The sequence below is a fragment of the Alligator mississippiensis genome, chromosome 6 (assembly GCF_030867095.1).
Source record: "Alligator mississippiensis isolate rAllMis1 chromosome 6, rAllMis1, whole genome shotgun sequence".
NCBI lineage: Eukaryota > Metazoa > Chordata > Crocodylia > Alligatoridae > Alligator > Alligator mississippiensis.
This window is the reverse complement of record NC_081829.1, coordinates 95,197,812-95,206,655: the sequence shown is the minus strand read 5'-3', so window position 1 is coordinate 95,206,655 and position 8,844 is coordinate 95,197,812. Positions and strand designations below refer to the sequence as shown.

At 50.7% G+C, this 8,844-nt stretch overlaps 1 protein-coding gene across 2 annotated transcripts in view; it reads left to right on the top strand.

Annotated features, from left to right (window-relative positions):
* The first annotated feature begins 554 nt into the window (after positions 1-554).
* The window catches only part of MXI1 (MAX interactor 1, dimerization protein), a 75,863-nt gene continuing 67,573 nt past the window's right edge, over positions 555-8,844 (top strand). Inside the window, exon 1 of one of the 2 annotated variants that reach the window (XM_059730184.1) lies at positions 555-1,117. In XM_059730184.1, the coding sequence (XP_059586167.1) occupies positions 898-1,117 (220 nt within the window). In that variant the 5' untranslated portion in view covers positions 555-897. The remainder of the gene's footprint in view (positions 1,118-8,844) is intronic. The other variant, XM_006263286.4, reaches the window with a different exon arrangement.

Below are 8,844 nucleotides of genomic sequence, written 5' to 3'. Positions count from 1 at the left end.
TGGCGATGTCTGCACCTGTGCACTTGTGTTTGGTCACGGGTATCGACTGCTTTCTGCCCCCAGATGGGGTGCAAATTGTCACTTCTGTCTGCACCCTCTGTGATGGGGAACTTTGGATCAAGGCAAATCCCAGCTTTTATGAGAAATGGCTGAGGCTCCGGGGCCCGTGGCGTTCATGGTTGCAGCGGCACCTTGACCCCCCCCCCACCCCAAAACGAACAGCGTCTATTCCAGGCTCCCAGTACACACGTAGGGACGACAGGCAAAGACCTGCAATCTCCATCCCCAAAGAGGAGGAACAGGGAGGCTTGGGGTTGTTTTTTTAGGTCTCATCAGACTGTCTGAAGTGTTGCACCCGGTACTTTGCCAGGAGAAATATTTGCTCTGTTTCCTATAAGACTATAATGCTTGCAGAAGGCGTCCCTGCTGCGTCCAGATCCCGATACGTTTAGGTGGCAGGAACAAAAACCACCCGGCAGTTGAAAAACGAGCCCGACCTCTACAGGGCTCCAGGAGAGGGGGTGGCGGGGGGAGCCAAAACCATGAGACAGCAGGTTTTCATCTGCCCCCTCCACCTGGCAGCCCGGTGCACACGCGGCACCGGCAGCAACAACTCGGGGAAAGAAAGAAAAGAAAAGAAAAGAAAAGGAACAAGTGGGGTTGTTCTGCCAGCGCTGTCCGAGGGGCTGCCTGCGTCCTCCCGGGCCAGCGAGGAGGCGCAGCTCCCTCTTCCCGTTCACCTTGCGCTGTGAGCAGGCTCAGGAGCGCTAGGACCGCGGCGCCGCCTCGCAGGCGGGCAGGCAGGACGGACGGACGGACGCCTCTTGATTCATTCACTCCGCTCCGCGCACACGCGCACGCACACCACTGCGACCGGGGCAGCCGCGCTCGGAGCCCATGGGGAAGCGGGGCCGGCCGAGGAAGGAGCTGCGGGGCGAGGAGGAGGAGGAGGGCGGCTCGGGGCCGGCGGCCGAGGGCTGGCTGCCCCGCTGCCCGCTCGGGGACATCTGCAACACCCGGGAGGCGTCTCGCGAGCAGCTCGGCACTTTCCTGCACAACGTGCAGCTGCTGCTGGAGGCCGCCAGCTACCTGGAGCAGATCGAGAAGGAGAATAAAAGTAAGCGGCGGCGGCGGCGGGGGAGATAGATGGGGGGGGGCGCGCGGCCCCGTTCTGAAGCGGTCTAAGCACGTCTGTGTGCGCCGCGGCGCGTCGTGCGGCCGCCCCCGCGCTCCCACGGCGGGCTTTCGGGGGCAGCGGAGCGCGGGGCATCCTCGGGGGGTGTTTTTGGAGGTGTTGCAGGAGGGAGACGAATGCATGCCCCCCCCCCATGATGGATGCAATGAGGCTTTGTTGGTGCTTGTACCGCGCACGGCAGTGTCCGGGGGGGGGGAACGCTCCCCTCCGGTGCCCCCTCCCCTCCCCTCCCCTTCCAGCGCCAGGCCCCGCCCCCCAACAGCGGCCACATGGCTTCCACATGGAGACGGGTTCCTGCGCTCCCATTGGCCCGGCCGCGCGGGGGGGGCGTGGCGGCTCGGCCAATCGCGGGCGCCCGCAGCCCCCTGCCTGACGTCACGCGTTGCTGAGCCCGGAGCGGAGGGGGCGGCTGTTGGGGTGGGATGATGTCATGGTGCTTCTTAAAGGGGCCGCGCGGCGCAGTCCTGGGGAAGGGGGGGGTTGTCCTGAGTGTGCAAACTGGGTGCACGGGTGTGCACCGGCCGGGGGGAGGGGAATCTACTGGGAATATCCTGGTGTGAACTGGGCATATGCTGCCTGGGGGCAGTACGCTGGGTGTACGCTAGGAATGCACTGGCTGGGGGGGGTATATACTGGGTATGGACTGGGAATATACTGGAGGGGGGAATATGCTGGGCATGTACTAGGAGGGCACTGGCTGGGGGGTGTATACTGGGCATGAACTGGGGTACGCTGGCTGGGGGCGACGTGCTGAGTATAGACCAAGAGTACACTGGCCTGGGGGGGCGGGGGGGGATACACATTGCAGCGTACTGGCTGGGTATATACTAGGAATTTACTGGTGAGGGTGTGTACTGGGCACAAACTGGGAACACGCTGGGTGTATGCTGGGACTGTGCGGGCCCTGGGGGAGGGGGCCGACACGGACGTCATTTTTTTGCGGACAGCGAGTGAAACAATCGCGGTCGTGAGAGTCCTGCCCCGATGCGATTCTTTTCCCCTAAGAATCAAACTCGAGTCCTTTTGTTTTTCCCCGTCTTTGCGGGAAGCTTTGCAGCGCTCTGCTCTGCTTTCCATTCGTTTTTGTGCCGAAGGCTCGAGATGCTTGTGAATGGCACGGTGCACATTAATTACCGTATATCTTTGTGGGCAGGGAGCTCCCCTGATTAGCAGCTGCACGGTTACCATGCAGTTCTGAATAGAGGATGCCCTTGTTTAGCAGGCGCAGCTTTATCTGCCCGAGCTGCGAGAGAAAACGATCGCGTTTCAGAGAAGCTGCCCTTCTGTCAAAGCCGTGGGGGGGATTAATTGAAAGCCATGGCTTCTCTGTGCTGAGATGCACGTCGGCTAGTCATAAATACACGGATGGAGCGTGCATTCATGTTTTTAAAAGTTCAATTAATTAACTTGTATTTTCTTACATTTGCATGATGCTGTTGTACTCGCTGTCTCCAGAGACCAAAGCATTTGGCTCTATAAACAATTTAGATGTCGGTGAGAAGAGAGGAAAAATGACACGCGATACCTTGCAGAAATAACGACCTTATTTTTAAAACCACTAACAGCGATCGAGTCTGCTACTGCTGCATTTTTTTTTTTAAAAGAATCTGGTCTTAAAAGGATCAGAGAGGTTTAAAACCAAGGTTTTCTTTTTGTTTAGGCTCAGAACACCAGCGTTATGTGTAGGGGTTTTTTTAAATAATTGCTGCCAAATTTCTTGCTCGGTTTTTGCATTGCAATAAGCTTGGACCGTGAAGACGGACGGGTCTGTTTCACTTTCTAAACCGTGTGCGCTGCTGCTTGGATTTATGGTGCAAAATCCCACAAAGGGAACATGTCCATCTAAACAGCCCTCTTCCGCACTCCCTGTCTTCCTTGCAACTATTATAATGCTTTAAGAAAGAAAATCTGTTCATAGCAGGTTTGGCAAAACTTTCCATTTTTATTTCTAAAAACAGCACAAGGCCTGCACATGCGGTTCAAATGCGCGGTATTGCAGAGCTGTATCCATCTCATGCTGCCTTGCATTTGTAGTTCAAAATACGATCATCGTAAAACAGCTGGATAGTGCCATGCGAGCATGTTGCTCCCAAACAAAGGAAAAAGGCTACCTGGATTGGAAGATGATCTGCCAGCGTTACAGGCCCCGGGCATCTACTAGGGAAAGATCTGTCTCAAAGTATATTCTCATTCCTAGTGGATGGAGATTTACATCTTCAACTCAGATTATTATAGCAAAAGGGTACCGTGCCCTTTAGCCTCTCAGACAGAGCAGGAACTATTGCACCATTCTCCCTTTAGAGGCCAGCTGACAAAGACATCAATAACATCTGCACCCTTATCTTTGCAGCCTGGAAGTGCTTGTTAGCAATAGCAGAGGGAAACAATGCAGAAAGTTGGACGAGGGGGATCATGATGAGCATCCCAGCAAAACGAGGGGTGATCAGCGCTGACACATCCCCCCGCTTCCTACATCGTGCTGATATCACTTGACCCCTTCCATTTCTTTTTCGTCAGGTCATTGTTATTTCACATTTCTATTATGCTACGATGTAGAGGACAGGCAGGTCACGGTCCTGCTGTGCTAAATTCTGGGCAGATCCCAAAAAATGACAGTCCCCTGCCCGAAGGGCTTCGCACTCGAAAAGACAGCACGTTGCAGAGGGGTGAAACAAAGGGACGGGGGTGAGCGAAGGAAAAGGGGTAACAAAAATAATAAGATGTGCAAGTGTCTGAACCGGGCAGAGGCAGAATTGCAACTGTTACCAGGTAACATTACTCTCCAGTCGTTAGGGCAGAGGTGAATTTGGAGCAGCGGGTTGACGGAGGATAAGGTGGCAAGTTTGAATGGTGCTGGGAGTTTATTTTTATGCCTTGGTGGCAGCATGGGAAAAGGTGTGGCGGGGTGTATAGGAGAAGGGGAGATGCAGGTGATAGAAGGTGCCACTGCTGTTTGAGCAAAGGCTGGAGTTATCCGCACAATTTCGGTTAGATATTGGGAAGGACTTCCTAGCTGGGGGTGGTTAAGCACCAGAACAGATTGCCTAGAGAAACCGTGGCTTCTTTGTCACTGGAGGTTTCTAAGTGCAGGTTAGACAAAAACGGAGCGTGGATGGTTTAGGCCAGAGATCCTCTACAGGGTGCTGGGGTACCCTGGGGTACAGCCCGATTCCCTGCAGGATACCATGAGATATAAGGGGATAAGTGAGGGGTGAGGAGACAAGTAGATAGCAGATACGCCAGGGTCAGACTTGTCCTTGCCTGGGCGATCCCCAACCCCGGTGTACAGAGAGAAGCGATAACATATACATTCGTTTTTGAAATTGGAAGCTGCTCAGGTCAGAAAGGTAATGGAGGGGTGCCTCGACCCCAAAAAGGTCGAGAAGCCCTGGTTTAGGAAGAGCCAATCTTGCGTTGTGCAGGGGTTTGGCCAAGATGACCTCCTGAGGGCCCTCCCAGCGCTATTTTTCCGTGAGTCCATGATAAGTAATAATGCAGATAAGGTAAGGACTAAATTGTGACGGGCTTGGAAAGGACCCTATCCATATACATTTGATTTGCAGTGGAAGAGGTGGAACCAAGACAGGGATTCATTAAGGGGTGGCATTGATCTTAATACAAGTAGCAAGATCAAGTACCACTTATGTTCAGAGGCAAGGTGTGCTCCTTCAGACAGATCCCCAGAAAGTTTGTGATCTCAAAACGCTATCACAAACTTTCTTCTTGGGAGACCAATCAAGCCAGGGAACGGAGTGTTTCACCTGCAGGGCAGCAATCTCAGCCAGGCGGGTAGTTTGTTAGCAGTTAAGGGGCCTAGGAAAAATGAGCTGCCAATTTCTCCCCAGTCCCTCTTAGGCCCATTTATACTTCCATCCCCATGGTTGTGTTCGATAGTAGAGGGGCTGGGGACCGAATGGGTTGTGCGGAGACTGAACAGCCCATTTGTTGCTGTTGGTGATCTGTCCGGGCAGAGATGAGGTGCCGATGCAGCCGGGTGGATATGCTGGTACCCCGGTGACCGGGAGCTGCTAGGAGCTCCCCACTCCATCCAGCACCTGTTGCCAGCACTGAAATAACGTACCGGTTTTAAAATCCCTTCCCCTTTTATTAAATAGGGAAGTTTTGCTTGCCACAGAATAATCTGTATCAAGCTGGAAGGGCTGGGAATGCTAGGATTTTGTTAGAAATGTCTTTGTCAACTGCAGCGTTTTAACTATTGATGTAAAAGTGAAGTGTTTTTTCCTCTTAGGTTTCTGGAAGCGAGTCATACTGATGGCTGGCAGAGTTTCTCATTGTAACCAATACTGCTACACCTGGCTAATTGACAGGGATAGGTTTCCAGCTGACCGGTTTCTAGAAAGTTAGCCTTGGTTTCAAAGGGACAGAAACCTCACGTAGGGAAAAAATGCCAACGGCTATTTTCTGACGTTGAAGATTTGCTGAGGGCAACGCTGTTGGCTTATTTGTAGCCTCTGGAAGCTCCTCTCTAAAAATAATGACAGCTGGACATCCACAGCAGCCTCCCGAAGTGGCTGAAAGAGAGACAGCAGTCATACTGGATTTGAGGCTAAAAAAAATGCCTTTTGAAGGACATGGAGGGAATTAAAATCATCTGTGGGAAAGGATGGCCCAGCCCTGCCTTTTGCGCACAGACGTGAGACACCGTATGTCGCACGCATGTGTAGTGACCTCATTTGCTTCAGTGACCCGATGTGTGAGAGGTACAGTACATGCCATGCACTCTGCTGATTACAGACCTGCATATCTGTTGCCAAGCTCCTGTTCAAATGCAAGGAAACCATTGTCCACGGCACTCATGCCCCTGTTTGGATACCTATCCATGGGACAGCTGACTTTATCCTCTAGCATAAAATAACTGCAACGTACTAGAAGTCTGGCTTTCAGTGACTAGCTGTGTTTGCTGACCTTACACGCTAGTCATGGTGAGTGAATGACTGTAGATATGCCCCTAGCCACCGAATAGTAATTTCTGAGATTGAGAAAAACTGAGCCCTGAAGGAGACTCAACAGAATCTCAATGCACCTCCCTCCATCGGCAGTCACTCCTTTTACTGCACAGAGGTAAAGATACAGTATGTTTTGGCGAGCTGTGGTTAGCAAAGAGCACAGAGTGCATAGACATCTCTATGTGTGTGCACAGCTGCTGCTGAATCACTGGACCAAAGACAGGGTATATGGCCTCTGTATATGGCCTTAAGTCTAAGGCCATAAAGCAACAGAGCCATGGAGCGCTGCAGTGTTAATCACCCTTCTGGCTAGCAAGACAACTCGTCGGGTCCCCCCATATCATGACCTTGCACAGGGGATTATGCACTATTCAGGTCCAGGTTGTATTACTGTGACCTGGACCTAGCAATACAATTCAGGAGGAAGCCAGAGCAGGAGAAATACAACGGGGCACTCCAAGGTAAAATCCTCTGATGAACGCTATGGAGGATTGATCATGCTTCATGACAATAAAGCATTTTGAGAACCTCCTGAAGAAATATCTTATGAATTTCCTTGCATCTTATTTAGTCAGGCTATATCATCTTGGATGCATTTTTTGAAGTGAAGACCTTCTCTTACATAATTTTGCAGCTGGATCAGACAGGGGTCAAATCAGTCAAATGACCTGTAAGAAGTCACAAGGTGAGTTGGTGAATCAGAACAACCTGGGGCAACGTGCAAGTCTGGGAGAAAAGCGAGCCGTTGTCCAATATAATGGCCAGAGTTGACTGAGGAACCCGTGAGGCTGGGGGCTGCTTTCCAGCCAACTTGCTGTGATGCATCTTGTTGAAACTCTGCTTCTTGCAGTCAAGCAACACCGAATCTCACCAGAACTGAACAGGGCAATGCAATGTGTAACTGTGGGAGGTCTCTTCAAATGCAGCTGGTAGAGCTGAAAATGATTCTGTGGCACCTGGTAAGAGGCTGGTTCAAGAGCAGAAATACAAACCATATTCTAAGGAGACAGTAGGTTACTTATTGAACGTTCTGCAACCAGTGGAGTGATGCAGGTCACAGCTGCGCTTGCAAAGTCCTCTAGCCATGGACTGCTCAAAGCAGTGAGCGGCGATTGTCAATGTGGTATACAGTGATAGGAGGCTTCTCTTTTGGTCATCGAGCACAAGTCAAACTAGTTCCTGCAAATGTTTTGTCTTTAGCCCCCAGTGACCCCTCTGACTGATCAAAGAGAAGATCCCCCGGGGATCTCTGTCTTGGTCACAAAGCTGTTAGCTCTCACACAGTGCTTTGAAGGCAGGATTAAAAACTGCAGAGGGTTGCCTGGCACTCAGGTACTCCCCTCTACTTCATTAAGTGGGGGTCGGACCTGATGATCTGTTTAGGTCCCTTCCAACCCTAAGCACTATGAAGCAGGAAAGGAGCAGTTGCTGTATGTCAGCTGTTGCACAGAGAAGTACATACGTAATGCTGCCATTACCATGTTTGTTTTGAGGGTTGTAATAACTACCAGGAAAGGAGGGGTTAATAGGTCTAAAAAGAAACAAGGAATGGATGGAACAGCCAAATAATTTTAATAAAAAATAACAGTGTGGTGTGAAGATGGCTTTCACATTTCGCTGCACTATGTTTTTTTCCCTGGGGATTAGTGGTGAGTGGTTAGAGCCAGATGTAGGGCACCATAATTCCTGTATTGGATCTCTGATGTTCATATTAGCACTGTATGTGACCTGAATAAATGGGTAACTTCTCTATGTCTCAGTTTATCCATCTGTGAAATAGGGAGAAGACAGTCTCATGTCCCAAGAGTCTCAAGAGGCTCACTTCATTGCTTCTTGGACAGGCAGAGAGTGGGATCAGTCTGTCTGCAGTCCATGTCCCATGCCTTGATGCAGATGAGGAAGCAAAAGACTCTATTGTAAACATGACCAAGTCCTGCCATGTGTCCCCAAAGAAGTTAAGATAATTCTTGTTGGCAATGTCAGTGCTAGAGCGGGCAGGGACTCTGAACTATGGAAAGAAACACGTGGAAAGGAAGAGGTGGGGAAAAGAAATACAAATAAAAATCTTCTCCTGCTCAAAACACCGGCACCTGATTAACTGCATCCTACTGTGCATCGGGGGCTGTTGCAATATCTGTATCACCAGAGCCATGACAAGCGCAGACGACTGCCGGATGGATCACCGTCGGATATATTCTGTCACGTCCATACATATCTCCTCAAAATTACATAAAAGAAGCAACAGAGGAAGAAGTTCAGTTTTGAGGGCTTAAAAGACCTGCTAAATGAGATCATCTCCAGCAGCACCTCGGTGAGAAACTGTCTGACCTCCCTGATGATCTTGTCAAGTCCCTTCCAGCCCCTCACATCTATGAAACTATGACACCGCTGATCACTGGGATAGCCTCACAAAAGGTACCCATGAGGCATGTGAAGAGTATTTAGGCTTCTCCACAAAGAAACATCAGGATCGGTTGGATGAGAATGATAAGGAAAGTCAAGCTCTCATTGATGGAAAGAGGAGAGCCTTCAAAAGTTGGCAGAATGACATCATCTCCAAAAAGAAGCAAGATGGTTATCGTTGCGTTAAAGCTGAGACCCAGAGGAAAATTTGAGAGTGAAAGAACAAGTGGTGGGAGGACAAAGCAAAAGAGATTCGAAAGTTTGCTGACAGCCACGATG